This window comes from Arvicanthis niloticus, chromosome 24 (assembly GCF_011762505.2).
Source record: "Arvicanthis niloticus isolate mArvNil1 chromosome 24, mArvNil1.pat.X, whole genome shotgun sequence".
NCBI classification, from domain to species: Eukaryota; Metazoa; Chordata; class Mammalia; order Rodentia; family Muridae; genus Arvicanthis; species Arvicanthis niloticus.
In genome coordinates, this window is record NC_133432.1 from 27767783 (window position 1) to 27786119 (window position 18337).

The following is an 18337-nucleotide window of genomic DNA, read 5'->3' on the forward strand; positions in this document are numbered from 1 at the left end:
TTCATGCCACTCTGGGGCACGGATTTCTTAGGTTTTAGTGGAGTCAGGACTCTGGAAGGAACAGGAGGGGAAGAAAGAGTCTGTGTCGAGCTGGGCCTGGTTGTTGGTTCAAGGCTGCTCCAGAAGAGGACCTGCGGGGGCGGAGCCGTGGGGCAGGAGCGGGGTGAGCTCTAGTGGGTGTGGCCTCAGCAGGGCTTTGAGTCTCCTGGGAGCATGGTCCACCCCAGAGACCCGTTGCTGAGGCGAACTTGGCTGCTGTGTCCTCCCACTCAGGACTCGGCTTTGACAGGCACGAGGCAGGGACTGGGGTACTGGTGAGCCCCTACCTCTCAGATCTTTCAGGACCTGGGCAGGACCTGTAGTTTCCCAGGGGAGACCCGGCCCGGGAGTAAGGGTGAGGTGGAACCTGACCTTTCCCATTCACAGCTGCAGGTCCTGGTGTCTTCGGCGGGCGCGGCTTGGATTTCAAACTGGAGGGTAAACTGCAGTTGTGGCCCTTCATCAAAATTTTAGAGTCATAGACCCCAAAAGAGGAACACTTAATTAAGTGACCCAAGGGGGTGCGGGGGGGGGGGGGCTGTAGGTTGGCCAAGACTGTTTCTGCCTCCCCTAAGGACTAGGTGGAAACGCAGTTTCCTGAGCCCAGGACCCACTCGTGGGTTCCTTTGACCTCTAACACTTCCTCTCCAGCAACCAAGCAGATTCCAGGCAGACAGACAACTTTGTGGTCAGATTAAACCACCCAGTCACCCTACTAAGATGCCACTGGTTTGGGAATCTACCAGAGGCAGGGGTGGAGTGGGAAGACCAGCTAAGGAGTTATTTGGAAGGCTGTATGTTGGGGAAACTTAGTAACCAGACACAAGAGGTGGGAGGGGGCAGAAACTTTCATAATGAAGCTTCCAAGGGGACTGGGGATTTTCCCCAAGGACACTGAGAGAGGGTGAAATCACGGAAAAGGAGGGACTTCCCCACATGTTCCCTTCCCCCTCACATTAAGCCCCCCATCCCCCAACCTGTGACGGGAACTAAGGTGGCCAAAGTCTGCCCTGAGGTTAAAAAAAAAATTGATTGTTTTGCAGTCTGCCCGCAACAGTGGGGTTTGTGGGAAGATTGGTAGGAGAAGGCACTGTCCCTTGCCAGCTAGCATGAACGGGGGTGGGGGTTGGGGGTGGGGGGATGTCTAGAAAGCTGGACTGAGGCCAGACTGTGCCCCCACCCTTATGGGGGATGAGAAACGGCCTAGGTTCAGGCTGCCTGCCAGGGCTGATAAGGGGCCCTCTGGGGCTCCCACAAACGGTTTATCGCTTTTGGGGGGGACTACTTGCAGGGTTCAGGAGGGGGCACAAGCATGGAGCAACATTGGGGTCTACTTCGAAGAGTGGTAAGACCAATGGGGGGAGTGGAGTTGTGGTTACACACATTAGGTCTTCTTTTGTGTCCCTCAGGCCCCTCCCTAATGCATAAGGTTGACCCCACCCATCCTCCTTGGGTCCCTCCTTGGGTCCCTCCTTGGGTTCCTCCTTGGGTCCCCCTTTGGGTCCCCCCTTGGGTCCCTCCTCTCCAGCCTCCAGAACACCCTCTCTCCCTGACACCATTCTTGCCTAAACCTCTGCCAATCCTTAGGCCCCCTCCCCTAATCTCGTGTCTACCTCCCCCTTCCGCTCAGCAACAGTGGTCCCCAAGACCCTCTCAGACTATCTACAGACGTGTGGAAGACCCTCAGCTGGAGCACCTGGAGGAGCAAGAGAGGGGGGAAGAGGAGGGGCTTCCTGTCCAGTTCTGCCACATGGAACTCAAAGGCCCTGAGCACTTAGGCTCCTGTGCCGGGAGGTCAATTCCCATACCCTGGGCTGCAGCAGGTCAAAAGGCTGCCCCCTATCTGGTCCTGACCACCTTGCTAATCTTCACTGGGGGTGAGTCTTTCCTCCCTCCTTGCGGGCTGGGAGTGTTTCTGGGGTCTAGTAGAAGAAGGCACAAGAGAACCCCATCTTCCCACCCTCCAGCCTTCCTCCTGGGCTACGTGGCCTTTCGAGGGTCCTGCCAGGCATGTGGGGACTCCGTGTTGGTGGTCAGTGAAGATGTCAACTCTGAGGACTCCCGCCAGGGCACATTGTACTTGAGTGACCTCCAGGCCATGTTTCTTCGGTTCCTTGGGGAGGGGCGCATGGAGGACACCATCAGGTAAGAACACAGCCTAGCTCCTGCATGGTCCAGTGTCCACTCATTAGCTGGACTGGAGCCCTGACTCTTCTCAAAGTCTTCTCTTGGGTCTTCCCCGATTCCTCTCTGACCTCCCTGCTCAGTGGTCCTTGGAAGGACGGCTCAGTTTCTAAGGGCCTGAGACATCGAGGATGGTTTATTTAGGAGATAGGCAGCTGGGTGGATGAAGACAAGGGACCAGGACCTGGTGGCATGTGTCTTTAATCCCAGCACTCAGGAGGTAGATGCAGGAAGATTGGGAATTTTAGGTCATCCTCAACTATGTAGTGAACTGGAGTTTAGCCTAGGATGTATGAGGCCCCATCTCAAAAGCTTAAACAATTTGTAAAGTTACATGACATTTTAATTTTATTTTATGTAATGAACAGGTCATTATGGGTATGAGAAAAAAATTTTAATATTTTTTTTTCAGCATATACTGAGACAACCACATTATTTTCCCTCTTTGGGTTTCCTTTTATACAATTATTTAGTATTTATTGGAGGGTGGTGCTTGGGTGCCACTGAGCATGTGCAATGGTCAGAGGACAGCTTGCAGTGCGGTTGGTTCTCTCCTTCTACCATATGGATCCCAGGGATTGAACCCAGGCCCTCGGTCTCAACAACAAGCACCATTTACCTGCTGGGCCGTCCCACCAGCCTTCTTCTAAATGTTTGTTTGTAGTTCTGCTTGAGCAACATCTCTAGCCCCTTTACTGCTTTGTTTGATTTCATTTGTTTGGTTTTACTTTTTGTGATGAGGCCTTGTGATGTAGCCCAGGTTGGCCTCAAGCTTGAGGTCCTCTTGCTTCAGCCTCCCAGGTGCTAGGATTATAGGTGTACACCTGGGTTTTCCTTCTCCTCCTCTTCCTTTTCCACACTTAGGATTGACGCTAAGCTACTACTGTTTTTAATGTTACTTAGTGAGCTGGATCATGGTGTATCCTGATATGACGATGGGAGCTTGATCAAAACAGATGGCTTTATCTTCCGATCTGCAGCTGGGGCTACAGCTTGGGGGACAGAGAACTCACCTCACATGATCCCCTGCACGGCATGAACTAAGTGTGGGGGCTCATACCCATGATCCCAGCACCTGGGAAGTGGGAGAGGGAGGATCAGGAGTTCAAGGCCATCCTTGGCTGCATGGAATCTTCCAGGACAAATGAGACCTTGTCTGCACCACCCCCCATTCCTCAAACCCATGAAACCCAGAAAATAGGTAGAGCTACCTACTTATTTTTCTAAATTCCCATCCTTTACAACATAGTAGGGGATTTTAAAAAGGCAATACATTTAAAGTTCTGGGAATGTGGGCCAATGTATATGTTTCAGCCCAAGACAGACAGACAGACAGACAGACAGACAGACCTGCAAATACAGTGAGGACCAAGGGAGGAAGCCAGAACCTCAAAAAATCTAATTGGAAAGTGGGATTCAGAGCTGGCAAGATGGCTCAGCAGGTAAAGGGGATTGCTGCTGAGCCCGAGAACCCGAGTTCAAGCCCCAGGATCCCAGGGTGGGAGGAGTGAGCCTGGTTCTAATTTCCCCTCTCATCTCCACATGTTCAAGGTGCCATTTTTGGTATGTGTGAACATATGGATCAGAGTACACACATACACACACACACCACAATAAATAAATGTAAATAAAATAAAGTAAGGTGGGGATCAGAACATTGAAGGGTGTGCAGATAAACTCTTTCCTCTCAGTCTTGGACTTACTGTGGGACTTAATACTTTGGCTGGGCTTGGTGGCAGAGGCCTGTAATCCTAGTTATTTGGGAAGCTAAAACAGAGACGTTCTGTGCCTGTGCCTACCTGGATTTCAAGTGAGTCTGTGGCTAGCCTTGGCTATTCAGTATAACCTTGTCTTAAAAATAGGACAGAAAAAAAAAGTTGGTTTGTGGTACAGTGATTTCCTAGAATCTGGCAGAAGAGAATGAGGTAGGGAGAGAGGGAGGGAGAAAGAGGGGGGGGGAGGCAGGGAGGGAGGGAGGGAGGGAGGGGAGGGGAGGAGTTAGAGAGCCAGGAGCTTCTCCATTCCAAGACTGGAGGTCAGGAAACCCAAGAGTCCCATGGGAGATGTGGCCACCCGAGAAAGGCCAGGTCTCTGCCAAGGCCATACTTCTGTGACAAATGGAGGGCAGATTGTTTCCTCTGTGAAGGTGACAGCCCATGAGAGGGTCACCGTGGTCGAGGTGAGAAGGCTAGTTTAGGTGACAGACCAGGTGATCTCCCGGTCCCAAAGCCCAATCCTCTTGCCTCCACCTCCCAATTACTTTCATCTGAATTTGAGGCTAGCTTGGTATACATTAAGATACCATTCCAGGCCTGCGTTTACCATCTTGGTCTTTTCGGTTTTCCCACTTGTGCGGGGTAGGGGTGGGGGGTGGGGGGTATGTAGGAGTCCCCTTCCTGGCCCCTAGTGTGATCTCTCTCTGCTCAGGCTGACCAGCCTCCGGGAACGCGTGGCTGGCTCAGCTAGGATGGCCACCCTGGTCCAAGACATCCTCGATAAGCTCTCGCGTCAGAAGCTGGACCACGTGTGGACTGACACGCACTATGTGGGACTTCAGTTCCCGGACCTGTGAGTCTGGGGATGCGACAAGGGGGCATATTATGCATGAGGTTGCACACTCAGGAGTGCTCACCCTCAGCCATCCTTAGGGCTCACCCTAACACCCTGCACTGGGTGGATGCAGACGGGAGCGTCCAGGAGCAGCTACCACTGGAGGATCCGGAAGTCTACTGCCCCTATAGCTCCACGGGCAACGCCACGGTGAGGTTCCCAGCACAGGGAACCCATCACGTCCTCATTGGGTAGCCCGAGTTGGGATAAGGGCAGCAAGGCCTCACGGAATCCCGCGTTCCCAGGGCAAGCTGGTGTACGCCCACTACGGGCGGCCGGAGGACCTGCAGGACCTGAAAGCCAAGGGCGTGGAGCTGGCCGGCAGCCTCCTGCTAGTGCGAGCTGGGGTTACTAGCTTCGCCCAGAAGGTGAGGTTCCCAAATAGGACATCATATGTTGTGCGTTGCAAGTGGTCTGGGAACCAAGCGTGCCTTCATGGGAAGGGTCTAGGAGGCTGTCACTGGGAGAAAAGAAAAAAATGGCACATTTTAAGAAAATATTGGCAACCGGGCGGTGGTGGTACAGGCCTTTAATCCCAGGTCTCGGGAGGCAGAGGCAGGCAGGTCTCTGTAAGTTTCACACCCGCCTGATCTAGAGAACTAGTTCCAGGACAGCCAGGGCTACACCGAGAAACCCTGTCTCAAACCGATGGAGCGATGGAGAGAGGGAGGGGAAGAAAAGAAGGAAGAAAGGAAGGAAGAATGAAAGAGAAAGAAAAGAAATATTTGCAGAAGACTAACATGATGTAACCTGTAAGCCCAGCTACTTAGGAAGCTGAGAGGCAGGAAGATTGTAAATTCAAGACCTGCTTTGGCCACACAAGACCATTCTCTCTCTCTCTCTCTCTCTCTCTCTCTCTCTCTCTCTCTCTCTCTCTCTCTCTTCTCTCTCTCTCAAATAATAAAGAGCTGGTGAGATGGCTCAGCGGTTAGAGCACCAACTGCTCTTCCAGAGGTTCTAAGTTCAGTTCCCAGCACCCACATGACATCTCTGTAATGGGATCCAATGGCCCTCTTCTGGAGACAGCTACAGTCTGAAGATGAGCTACTCATATGCATACAATGAATAAATAAATCTTTTTAAAATTTAAATAATAAATCCAGAGCTGACAGTGGGATGTGGTGGCACTGTCCCCTCAGTGCTCCTGATGGGAAAGGCAGGAGCATTAAGATTCAAAGTCATTCTCTGCCACACAGAGAATTTGAAGCTAGCCTGGAATAAATGAGATTCCATCTTAGAAACCAAACTACGGGGACAGGGGGACAGCTCAGTGGGCACAGGCACTTACTTCCAAGCCTGAATTCAATCTCTGGGACCTATGAGTCCCAGAGGAGAGAACCTGTCCCTGCTAGTTGTCTCCTGACACAGAAATAAATAAATACATGTAATTATTTCTAAATAATAAAATAACATACGGGCTTGTGACGGGTCAGAGTTGGTAGATCGTTTGCCTAGCATGCCCTGAAGCCTTGGGTTTGATTTCCCAGCACTGCATATCTGTGTACCACCTGTGTGGCTGATGCTTGTGGAGGCCAGAGAGGGGGTCAGACCCCTTAGAACAGCAGTTACAGACGTGAGCTGCCATTTAGGTGCTGGGAATCAAACCCAGCACTTCTGGAAAAACAGCCAGTGCTCTAACCACTGAGCCATCTCTCCAGCCATGGGCAGGGAGGTTTTGAAATGTTCCTGAGACACTGAGGGAGGGCTGCAACATTGAAGTGCCACGTGACAGCTACTATACACAGAGGTCCCTTAAGGATGACAGTTGCAAATGAAAAAAAGCCTTTTTTTTTTTTTTTTTTTTTTTTTTTTTTTTTTTAAAGATCTTTCTTTACTTTTCTGTTCTCCTTCAGGTAGCCATTGCCCAGGTCTTTGGGGCCCAAGGAGTGTTGATATACCCTGACCCAGAAGACTTCTCCCAGGACCCCCACAAGCCCGGCCTGTCTAGCCACCAGGCTGTGTATGGACATGTGAGTCTTGGGGGGAGAAGACAGAGCTCCCTTCCTGGAGCCCAGGGATACACAATTGAGGCCCATTCAGCCCACAGTTTCAGAGTGGGTACCCCCTTCCTCTTTAGGTGCACCTGGGAACCGGAGACCCTTACACGCCTGGCTTCCCGTCCTTCAATCAAACCCAATTCCCTCCTGTCGAATCATCAGGCCTTCCCAGCATCCCTGCCCAGCCCATCAGTGCTGACATTGCTTATCAATTGCTCAGGTAAAAGGGCGGGGAGATAAGACAGAATGAGGAGAGATGGAGGAGCAGGCCAGACCTAAACTTAGCTGTAGGGTTCCTTCAGTGACAAGAAGGTGACCTGAGACTGCAGAGATAGTTCTGTCAGTACAGTGCTTGCTGTTCAAGCATGGAGACCTGATTTGCACACCCAGAAGCCATGTTAAAAACAAACAAAGAGAACCTAAGGCATGCGTGGAACTCCAGCCCTAGAGAGGAGGAGACAGATTGGTTTCCTGGGGCTCGCTGGCATCCAGCTTAGCTAAATTAGTGAGCTCCAGGCCACGTGCAGATTCTGTCAAGCAAAAACCAAGGTGTCCTAGTCAGATGCCGCAGTGAATAAAGGCACTTGCCACAAAGCCTGAAGACCGTCCCCAAGTGTCACACACTCAAGAGAGGACAGACTCCCACAGGTTATCCTCTAACCCCCATGCATACACGGTGACATGCATGCACACACACACACACACACACGTCTAGTCACACGTACATGCAAACACAAATAAAAGAAAGGGGGTGACCTTCTAGATGGGCACACCTTCTAGCAGACCCCACCATCTGGTACACCCACAAGAACACAGGACACAGCTTATACCACGGTCCGGCAGGCCCGGGCTGTACTGTCTCATTGAGCACGGTACACTTCTAGAGCAGAAGGCAGAAGAGAATGAATGAAGCAGCGTTTTAGGGCGTTCTGAAGCCTAGGCCACACCACCACTTCCAGACTTTTCTGCCCCATTTCTTTCCAGGAAACTCACAGGCCCTGTGGCTCCCCAGGAGTGGAAAGGTCACCTCTCAGGCTCTCCTTATCGGCTGGGACCTGGGCCCAGCTTACGCCTCGCAGTCAACAACCTCAGAGTCTCCACTCCTATCAGTAACATCTTTGCGTGCATCGAGGGCTTCGCAGAGCCAGGTGGGCTCGTCTGCCCAGCATCTCTCATAGCTTAGGAGAGACTCTGCTCCTAACCCCAACCAATGAGGACCGAGGCAGGAGGCCCTGCAGAAGGGCCAGGAGTGGTGCCCAGAGATTGGAGGCTGATGAGGGATGCCAGTGTGGAGCCCTCCAAATGGGCAGTATTGCTCAGTACTGAGTTCTCTGTGCATTGTGGGTGAGCAAGCGTGTGTTAGATGATGTTATACTAGAGATGTCAGCATCAAACAAAGGCCAGATTGGAGGAGTGGGGCCTGGTGGTAAGGAATCAAAGCTTACTGAGAAGATTTGGCAGCGTGGGGCAGAACTGGGAAACGAATGGCCAGGTGTCAAAGGAGAAGCAGAGACCTGGGGTGACACACAGATGGGGTGGCACACAGATGGAGGATGCTGGAAATCAGAGGAGGGGCACAGAAGAGATGGAGAGAGAAAAGCAGGTTAAGGGGAATGCAGAACGTGCCTGACCAGAATGGAGCCCAGAATATTTAGCCAGGCGTGGTAAGATCACATCTGTCATCCCAGCATTCAAGAGTCTGAAGCAGGAGGATTATGAGTTCAAGACTAACCTGGGCTATGTAGCCTGGGCCACAAGACCCTGTATGAAGCAGAGGTAAAAGGGGCCAGGAATGGTGGCACACACCTAGAGACAGGAAATCAGAAGTTCAGAGCCACTGTAGAACATAAGGCAAAATAAAATATAAAATAAAATAAAAATAAAACAAAACAAGCAAACCAAAAACCTCTAGCAAAATAGAATGTCCCCAGTAGTAGCCCAGCTGATAGAGTGTTCGCCTAGCATGGGAAAAACTCTGAGTTTGATCCCAGCACCTGGCATGGTGGCACATGCCTGTAACCCTGAGAGGAAGTAGATGCAGGAAAATCAGGAGTTGTAGGCCAGCCTTGGTTCCGTGTGAAATCCTGTCTCCAGAAGAAAGTGGGGGAAAGTGTGTGTGTTTGAATCCCCAAATGCCTAATAATGGATCAGGCCATCTGGGCAGAGCCGAGAGAGATGGGCAATGGTCCTTTGACATGGCTGAGACTATGGAGCCCTGGTTGTAGAGCTGGGAGGAACCATGGCAGGGAAAGTGACTGGGAAGTTGGAGAGGAGGGACTGGAGCTCGGGGCGGGGGGCATCCACCCTCCAAAGCTTCATGGAGGAGACGCTGTCAGTTTAAGATGTGGGCTGTACACCTATGTTCCTTCAGATCACTATGTTGTTATTGGGGCCCAGAGGGATGCATGGGGCCCAGGAACAGCCAAGTCTGCAGTGGGGACTGCCATCCTGCTGGAGCTGGTTCGGACCTTTTCCTCCATGGTCAGCAACGGTAAGGTCAGAGCCAAGACCCGTGTGAGCTTCGGCTGTGTCCCGAGCTAGGACTAGGTCAAAGGTAGTTGGCAGCGTGGACTGGAGACAGGCCACTTGGGTCTGAGTCCTCTGATTGGAGTCTCCAGTGTGTGGTTCTAGGCAAGTAACTTCATTGATATAGTAATTCCTCATCCTTGTGTTAGCCTGGGGGCAGACGGGATGCCTCAGTGGGTTAGGACTCTTGCTATCAAGTCCAGTGATCTGAGTTTGATCCTCAGAAACCACGTGGTAGAGGGAGAGAACCAGCTCCCCAAAATGGTCCCCCGGTTTCCACACATAGGCCACCATATACATGCATACATACATAAAATGTTTTTTAATTTTGGACAGGCATGCCCTATAATTCCGGCCCTCAGGAGCCTAAGGCAGGAAAAAAAATCAACATTTCAAGGTCATTCTTAACTATATAACAAGTTCTCGGTCAGCCTAGGCTAGTCTCTGCTTAAAAAACAAAAACAAACAAACAAACCAAAAAAAAAAAAAAAAAAAAAAACAAAACCCTGCCCTCCCAAAGCTAGGCATGGTGGTACATGCTTTTAATCCCAGTACTCCGCAGGCAGAGGCAGGAGATCTCTTGACTTTGAAGCCAGCCTGATCTACAAAATGAGACCTTGTCACAAACAGAAAACAAAAACTTAATTTAATAAAAAAAAATTGATAACTGGGCAGTGGTGATGCAAACCTTTAATCCTAACACTCAGGAGGTAGAGACAGGCAGAGCTCTGAATTCAAGGTCACCCTGCTCTACACCGAGTTCTAGGACAGCCAGGGCTACACAGAGAAACTCTATCTCTAAAAAACTAATGAACATGGGGTGCATGTAACCTTAGCACCCCAGAAGGGAAATCAGGAGGATCAGGAGTTCAGGGTAATCTCTGACTATATAGGGGACCCATTCCCTCAAAAATAACCTGGCCAGGCATGGGGTCACACATCTGTAATCCCAGTGCTCAAGAGGTGGAGACAGAGGGATTGCTGTAACTTCAAGAGCCAGCCTGGACTCCCATAGCAAAGTATCTAGCCAGTCAGGGCTACATAGCAAGACCCTGTTTCAAAACAATAAACAATGAATGAAACGTTTTTAAAAGGAGGTGGGGATACAGCTGAGTGGTAGGGTACTTGCAAGAGCAATCTCCTGTACTGCAAAGAAAGGGAGGGAGGGCGGGCAGGAGGGAGGGGGGAAGAGCAGGTGAAGTGTTAGACTCTTGAGGGAATGAACAGGAGCACAGTGGGGAGGGGACTAACTAGAACAGAGAATAACGGCTCACGTGTGAAGATGCCATAGGAAAGCCCATTTGTATGTTGACTTCTGACAGTAACTAGCCAGACATGGTAGCCCACACCTGTCATTACAGCCCTTGGAGGTGAAAGCAGATCATCTTTTTATTTTGTTTTGTTTTGTGTTTTTCGAGATAGGGTTTCTCTGTGTAGCCCTGGCTGTCCTGGAACTCGATCTGTGGACCAGGCTGGCCTTGAACTCACAAAGATCTGCCTGCCTCTGCCTCCCAAGAGATGGGATTAAAGGTGTGTACCATCACTGACCAGTTGTAGGTCATCTTTTACCATATAAATGGGGGATGGAGGCTAGCCTGGGCTACATATGACCGTGTCTTGAAACAACAATAAGGGTATCAAGACTGGACAAGAGCAAAAGTTGGAGCCCCAGAATCCACATGGTGGTAGCAGATTTTCCTGCAGGTTGTTCTCTGACTGCCACGTTCCCCTACTGTTGCAAATGTATCCCCACACACATACAAATAAAATAAAATAAAAACCTAAAAACTAAATAGAAACTGGAACATGCTGAGTGTCCATGGCCTGAGAGACAATTGAGCAAGAAATGGCATCTTTTAGAACTCACTCCAGTGTGTTATTATTGAGTCAGGGAAGATCCAAAGTGGGGTGGCCTGGGATGCTGGGTTCGTAGTGAGAGTAGAGACCCTCTGGGGACCTGAATAGAGAAGGATGAGGTGGAATATTGACCCTTTGTTTCATCCGTCCGGACATAGGGTTCAGACCTCGAAGAAGTCTTTTGTTCATCAGCTGGGACGGAGGTGACTTTGGCGGCGTGGGATCCACAGAGTGGTTAGAGGTGACTTGGGGTTCTGGGTATGTAATCAGGTAATGGCGATGGGTGGAAGGGCAACCTCCCTTTTCCATACTCTTCCCGGACCACAGGGCTACCTCAGCGTGCTACACCTCAAAGCTGTCGTGTACGTGAGCCTGGACAAGGCCGTGTTGGGTGAGCTAGGGTAAAGCTGCCCCCTGGCCCTTTCAGGTCGATCTGTGCAAAGCCATCTATCTCTGAGTCCGATTCCTCCCCTTCCTTCTCTTCAGGAGATGGCAAATTCCATGCCAAGACCAGCCCCCTTCTCGTCAGTCTCATTGAGAATATCCTGAAGCAGGCAAGAGGAGGGGACGGGGGCTGGGGTTGCAAAAGTCCCATGGGAGGGTAGTGCAAGGGGGCATAGGCTGATGTGTGTTCCTCATCCAGGTGGATTCCCCTAACCACAGCGGACAGACGCTCTATGAACAAGTGGCACTCACCCACCCCAGCTGGGACGCTGAAGTGTAAGTGGAAATGTAGACTGCGGGGTGGAGACTCAGGAGAAACTGAGTCCTCAGAGGCCTCCAATCTGCCTGTCCTCAGGATTCAGCCCCTGCCCATGGACAGCAGTGCATATTCCTTCACAGCCTTTGCGGGGGTCCCAGCTGTGGAGTTCTCCTTCATGGAGGTGAGACTCCCTGGCCCTTGTCCCAGGACACCAAGCCCTCAGCCTGTCAGCGCCACGTTCCTGCGCCCAGCCCATCCATGTCCCGGCAGGATGATCGGGTGTACCCATTCCTGCACACAAAGGAGGACACCTATGAGAACCTGCACAAGATACTGCGAGGTCGCCTGCCCGCCGTGGTCCAGGCAGTGGCTCAGCTCACGGGCCAGCTCGTCATCCGACTGAGCCACGATCATCTACTGCCGCTGGACTTCGGCCGCTATGGAGACGTGGTCCTCAGGCACATCGGCAACCTCAATGAGTTCTCTGGGGACCTCAAGGTTCAAGATGCCAATCGCGCTCCCAGCCTGCAGGGGCGCTTCGTTACTAAGGGCGTCTGGCTTCTCCTTTCCCCAGCCCTGAGATCTAGGTCCTGTCCTCCAATCGGGCCCAATTTACTTATACTTCCAATCACCTAATCCTCGAGGACACATCCAGTAATACCCCACATCCCTGAGATCTGCCCTCCCTAACCTCATAGGCCTTGGTGACCTCCCTGTATCCCTTTCCCTTTCTCTTTTGCGCTTTGACCCCACCCGTTTCGGTGCTGGCACCGATCTGTCAATCTTAGACTGTGCCTCGCCCACAGGCCCGCGGGCTGACCCTGCAGTGGGTGTACTCTGCAAGGGGGGACTACATCCGGGCAGCGGAGAAGCTGCGGAAGGAGATTTACAGCTCGGAGCAGAACGATGAGCGTCTGATGCGCATGTACAATGTGCGCATCATGAGGGTGAGACCCCGCCCCCGCCCGCCCCCTTCTGGCCTTGTGGTCCCTTATCCCAGGACCTGGCCTTTCTGCCCCTACGCCTTCCGCTTTCCGTTGGCTGCTCTATCCCTGTGTTCTTCTGGGTGTACTCTACCGGATATACAGGGTTCATAAACTAGCCAGGCTAGAAAACCCTGACCTGTTACTTTCAGAGGCTCTGCTAAGTGATGAAATGGATAGTAAGGGCCCGACTCTCTATTGTCTGCTGTTTAACCTGCAAAGCCTAAAATTTTTGCTCCATGGATTTTTGCAGAGAAAAAGTTCCAGACCTCTGCTTTAGACTGTGTGGCTTGGGTCTTGAAGGAGAGGCAAAATATGAGGCAGGGAAATGAACCTGGCCTTTCTTGGGAGCTGCATATGGATCCTCAAAGCCAGAACAGAGACCCTGTGGAGGACTGAACAGGGGATCAGGGACCAGTTGGAGGAGCCTTTAAGTAGTTGAAGAAATTTAGGATTTTGTGTGCAGAAAATCAAGAAATTTAAAAATCAAGAAATTTAGGATTTTGTCTGGGATAAAATCAGAGTATTGTTCATGTTAAATAAGTGCTCTACCACTGAGCCACGCCCCCAGCCCCTCCCTGGGGGATTCTAGGCAGGGGCTCTACCACTGAGCCACGCCCCCAGCCCCTCACTGGGGGATTCTAGGCAGATGCTCTACCACTGAGCCATGCCTCCAACCCACCTTTCTTTCTCATTTTGAGAGAAAGTCTTGCTTGGTTGCCCAGAGTAGCCTTGAATTCACTTTGTAGTCCAGGTTGACCTTGACTTTTTGATCCTCCTCCTGTCTCCAAGTAACTGGTACTACAGGCTAGGCTCGGGAGTTTGGATTTTGAGTGTCAGGGCATCACGAATATGTCTTACAAGGAGGTGAGATGGCAAAATAGAATGTGTAGAAAGGATTCTGGAGAGAGTACCAATGGCCTGAAACAGACTTCTGCTGTCCTGCATACCAGTCGCAGGTGTCAACAAATGCCTGCAGGGGGCGCCTGGACCGATGGTAGTCGAATATACACTACTCCCTAAAATGGGAGTAGGAAAACTGCACAGGCAGGATATTGAAAGAGGAGTTCCGTAATGATGATAGCAGCTGGCTTTTGTAGAGAGCTACCAGGAGCCAACGAACGTATTTCATTTTGTTCAGCAGCAGGACTTCCTGCGATGCTGTGAGGTTGGCTCAGAGAAGCAAAGTAACATACCCAGTATCACACAGGAAGTAAATGATGGAGTCAAAATGAAAGATGAGGGACTCTGCCCCCCATAGCCTGTACTCAATATCACGAAGGAGAAAGATGGGGTGGGGAAAGGAAGGAGGGAAGGAAAAAGAAAGGAGAAAGAGAAAAAAAGGAAACGGACTGTGGCTGAAATTCAGTTGACGAGTGCTTTCTGGTATGCATGAAATCCTGGATTTCACCTCCAGTACCTAATAAAACTCCCATCTCTCTCTTGGGAGGTTAAGACAACTAGCCTTGGCTACATGATGAGACGCTGTCCAAGAGACAGAGACTGAGAGAGACAGAGAAAGAAATGTGGGTACCAAGGAACCCAATGCGTCATCCTCTACCACTAAGCCACACCCCCAGCCTCCGAATCTCATGTTTAAGAAAGTGACACCCGCATTCGAACGAGTGAGGCAATGTCCAGATATCCCCAAATTCTGTAGGGCAGGATCTTATGAACGATTTGGCAAAGTGAGTTGGAAGCCGCTCCCTCTGAGATTCTGTTTGAAGCCATGGGCACACGTGAACTGTTGAACAGACATTTTAAAAGGTGTACGTGCTGGTCGTATGGAGGTGCACATCTGTCAATCCACAGTCTCAGATCTCCGGAGGCTGAATCAAGAGAATCGTGAGCTTAAGGCCAGGCTCAATGCTGGATGCCTGGACCTTACACTGGGAAGGCAGAAAAGCCCAGAGCTCACTGGCCAACTAGTTTAGCCAAACTGGCAAGTTTCGGGTTCAGTGAGAGACCTTGTCTCAAAAAATAATGTAGAAAGTGATTGAAGAAGACATAGCAGCTACTGACCTTGGTCTCCACACCCGAGCGTGTGCACACACACAAGAGACGGGCTTTTATGCAAGGCACATCCTCTGCCACTCTAGTCCCAGGGGATCGGACACCTTCTTTTGACCTCTGCTGGCACCAGACGCATATTTAAGGCACACACATACACGCAAAACACCCGAAGTACACAAAATAATAGGCGGGCGGGGAGGGATTAGAACCCACACAGATTTCCCTGACTACTGGTGACGTCACGTGATGGGCCTTTCTAATTGGACAGCCTAAGGGAGGTGGGCTTGGACGAAGCTGTGGAACCCAGTTTGTGAAGCAGGTATTAGGACCTCGGGGTGGATTAGGAACTGTTGGAGGGAAGAGTGACTGAAGCCTTGCAGACACCCTGGCATCTAGACCTGCTTTGATTTTTTTTCGTGCAGGTGGAGTTCTATTTCCTGTCCCAGTACGTGTCGCCGGCCGACTCCCCATTCCGCCACATTTTCCTAGGACAAGGCGACCACACTTTGAGTGCCCTGGTGGATCACCTGCGGATGCTGCGCTCCCATGGCTCGGGAGCCGCCTCTTCCCAGTTGACACCGGGTCTGGGCTTCCAGGAGAGTCGCTTCCGGCGGCAGCTGGCGCTGCTCACGTGGACGCTGCAGGGGGCAGCCAACGCACTCAGTGGGGACGTTTGGAACATCGACAATAACTTTTGAGGCCAGAAGCCCTCCATAGGCCCCACGTGATTCTCTTTCTCCCTATTTGAGTGGTTCAGGCAATGGCGGTGCCTGAGATTGCAACCTATCCTCATTAACACCTTTGGTCCTGCAACACCGGGTGAGCGGTATTTTCTCAGTGTGATTGTCATGCCGTTGCTTATCCAGAAAGCGGTTTTCTTCCCATCACTGGCCCTTCTGCCTTCAGGAGCAAAGTTCCCCGTATCTAGAGACTATCTAGACGCTGGGATCTGACCAGCTCTCTTAGCCGGTGAGATGGATATCGTCATTATCTTATGACACATGGTGGTATGTGCCGCCCAAGGGGATTAGATGTCAATAAACCAATTGTAACCTCCGTTGTCCATAAACAGTTTAGCTTCCTCTTCATGCCATACCCACTCCTTATACCCGCCTTGAGACTTAGGACAGGAGGCACAAAAGGCACCCAACAGCATGCTTACAAGATGCTATCCACATGGGAAAAAAGAACTGGTCTAGTGTCTAAGAAAACTACCTAAAGATAATGGATAGGAGGTGAGGGCAGTGGGAATAACTCATCAGGAATGAATGCTTGGTGCCAAGCCTGGTGACTAGAGTTCAATCCCCGGCCCCACATGGTGAAAGGAGAAAACCAGTTCCCACAGGTTTTCCTATGACTTCCGAACATGTGCCCATAAACGCACAAAAAGATACATGTTAAAAAAATGTATTTTACGCCGGGCAGTGGTGGCGCACGCCTTTAATCCCAGCACTTGGGAGGCTGAGGCAGGCGGATTTCTGAGTTCGAGGCCAGTCTGGTCTACAGAGTGAGTTCCAGGACAGCCAAGGCTAACAGAGAAACCCTGTCTCGAAAAACCAAAAAAAAAAAAAAAAAAAAGTATTTTACAAAAGATAATTAGGTAGCTAGAGAGATGGCTTTGTGGTTAAGAGCCATGTCAGAATGTTAAGAATGCCATGTCAGAGGACAGTGGTTCGATTCCCAGCACTTACATGACCACTTACGACTGTCTGCAATTCTAGACGCCCTCTTCTGGTATTCATAGGTACTGCATGCATGTAGTATACAGGCATACAAGCGGACAAAATACCCATACGTGTAAAATAAAAACAAATTTTAAAAATTAGTTACAATTATAAATTAATTTATAGAACAAATAAAACAAAGTGTAAAAAAAGGCTTTTAAAAATGAAAAGTAAGGTGGACAGCTGCTGAGGCACAGTGCCCAAGCTTGACCTCTGACCTCCACATGCATGTGTACACACATGTACTCACCCACAGTGTGGACCCTATGAGACTGCTCTCACACCTCTTAGGTTGACCCTGTCGTCTCTGGGATCCTCCTGTGACCAACCTTTGTCCAGTGAGGATGGAGACCTCAGTGTGTGGGCTACAGGTTAGGAGACTTTTAAGTGATGGTAGTTCTTTGTATTTAAATTTTTAAATTTACTGTATTTTGGTTATATATATATATATATATATTGCAGCCTATGTGTGGAGAATAATTTGTAGGAGGCAGTTTTCTCTTCCATCATGTAATCAGATCACTAGGCTTGGTGACAGGTGTCTTGACTAGCTAAGCCATTTCTCCCTCCCTCTCCCTCTCCCTCTCCCTCTCCCTCTCCCTCTCCCTCTCCCTCTCCCTCTCCCTCCCCCTCCCCCCTCCCCCTCCCCCTCCCCCTCCCCCCTCCCCCTCCCCCTCCCCCTCCCCCTCCCCCCTCCCCCTCCTCTCTCTCTCTCTGTCTCTCTGTCTCTCTCTCTCTGTCTCTCTCTCTCTGTCTCTCTCTCTCTGTCTCTCTCTCTCTCACACACACACACACAAACACACACAAACACACACAAACACACGAATCTGTTTTGACACAGGTTCTCATTATGTAGCCCCAGCTGTCCTGAAACTTAATCTGTAGACCAGGCTGTAGAACTCAGAAATCCACCTGCTTCTGCCTCCAGAGCACTGGGATTAAAGGCGTGCGGCACCACATGTTGCCTTGCCTTGCCTTGCCTTGCCTTGCCTTTTCTTCTGAAGACAAGGAAGGGTTCACTGTGTAGCCCAAGCTGGCCTTGAACTCAAGATTCTACTGGCCTAGCCTCCTGAGGGATAGGGTTGTAGAGTATATTGTTAGGTAGAGGACCTTTAATATTAAGTTAAAAGGAAGAACCGACTAAGCATGCTAGCACTTGCCAGGATTTTCATGCTATTTATACATTTTTTAAAAGATGTATTTGTTTTTATTTTATTTATATGAGTGCATTATGTAGGTGCACCCACTATATGCCCACAGATGCAGAAAAAGTTGACAGATTCCCTGGAACTGGAGTTATAGATGGTTGTGAGCCACCATGTGGATGCTGGGAACCAGACCTTGGTGTTCTGCAAGTGCACCAACTGCATCATCTGTGGCCCCAAAAGAAAAAGAAGAGAAAGAAAAAAAAAAGAGAGAGGTCCATCGCCAGGCATGATGTTGCACATCTTTGATTCCAGGTGGAACCAGGCAGCCTGTTCAACAAAGCTACATAGTGAGACTCTGTCTCCAAAAAATAAAAATAAATAAATAAATAAATAAATAATAATAATATAAAAAAATTAAAACGTGGGGGGTGGGGGGGAGTTCCAAACTAGTAGGACGACATGGCAGGGTTCTATTTTGAAAAATAACACTGAGAGGCAGTTCTCTCTCTGTTGTTAAGGGTACCTACTGCTCCTTCCAGAAAATGTGAATTAG

General features: G+C 50.3%; 1 protein-coding gene across 5 annotated transcripts; it reads left to right on the top strand.

Annotated features, from left to right (window-relative positions):
• The first annotated feature begins 189 nt into the window (after positions 1 to 189).
• Tfr2 (transferrin receptor 2) lies at positions 190 to 15968 on the top strand. 5 transcript variants are annotated; one of them, XM_076923314.1, is made up of 20 exons: positions 190 to 289; positions 427 to 477; positions 1331 to 1384; positions 1670 to 1916; positions 2007 to 2184; positions 4651 to 4791; positions 4872 to 4983; positions 5079 to 5201; positions 6687 to 6803; positions 6911 to 7050; positions 7815 to 7978; positions 9202 to 9321; positions 11372 to 11454; positions 11541 to 11604; positions 11700 to 11767; positions 11857 to 11933; positions 12013 to 12097; positions 12187 to 12414; positions 12723 to 12863; positions 15335 to 15968. In XM_076923314.1, the coding sequence occupies exons 3-20, from the start codon at positions 1352 to 1354 to the stop codon at positions 15608 to 15610; spliced, it is 2397 nt and encodes a 798-aa protein (XP_076779429.1). In that variant the 5' UTR covers positions 190 to 289; positions 427 to 477; positions 1331 to 1351; the 3' UTR covers positions 15611 to 15968. The 5 variants fall into 5 exon arrangements, with proteins under 5 accessions (XP_076779429.1, XP_076779432.1, XP_076779430.1 ...); XM_076923317.1 differs by having other exon boundaries at positions 1676 to 1916; XM_076923315.1 differs by having other exon boundaries at positions 215 to 314.
• The last annotated feature ends 2369 nt before the right edge of the window (positions 15969 to 18337 follow it).

Coding starts and splice junctions, on each gene's coding strand:
- Tfr2 (XM_076923314.1), top strand. CDS start 1,352: ATGGAGCAACATTGGGGTCTACTTCGAAGAGTG. Junction 1,917..2,006: donor CTTGCTAATCTTCACTGGGG/GTGAGTCTTTCC, acceptor CCCACCCTCCAG/CCTTCCTCCTGGGCTACGTG. Junction 11,768..11,856: donor TTGAGAATATCCTGAAGCAG/GCAAGAGGAGGG, acceptor TTCCTCATCCAG/GTGGATTCCCCTAACCACAG.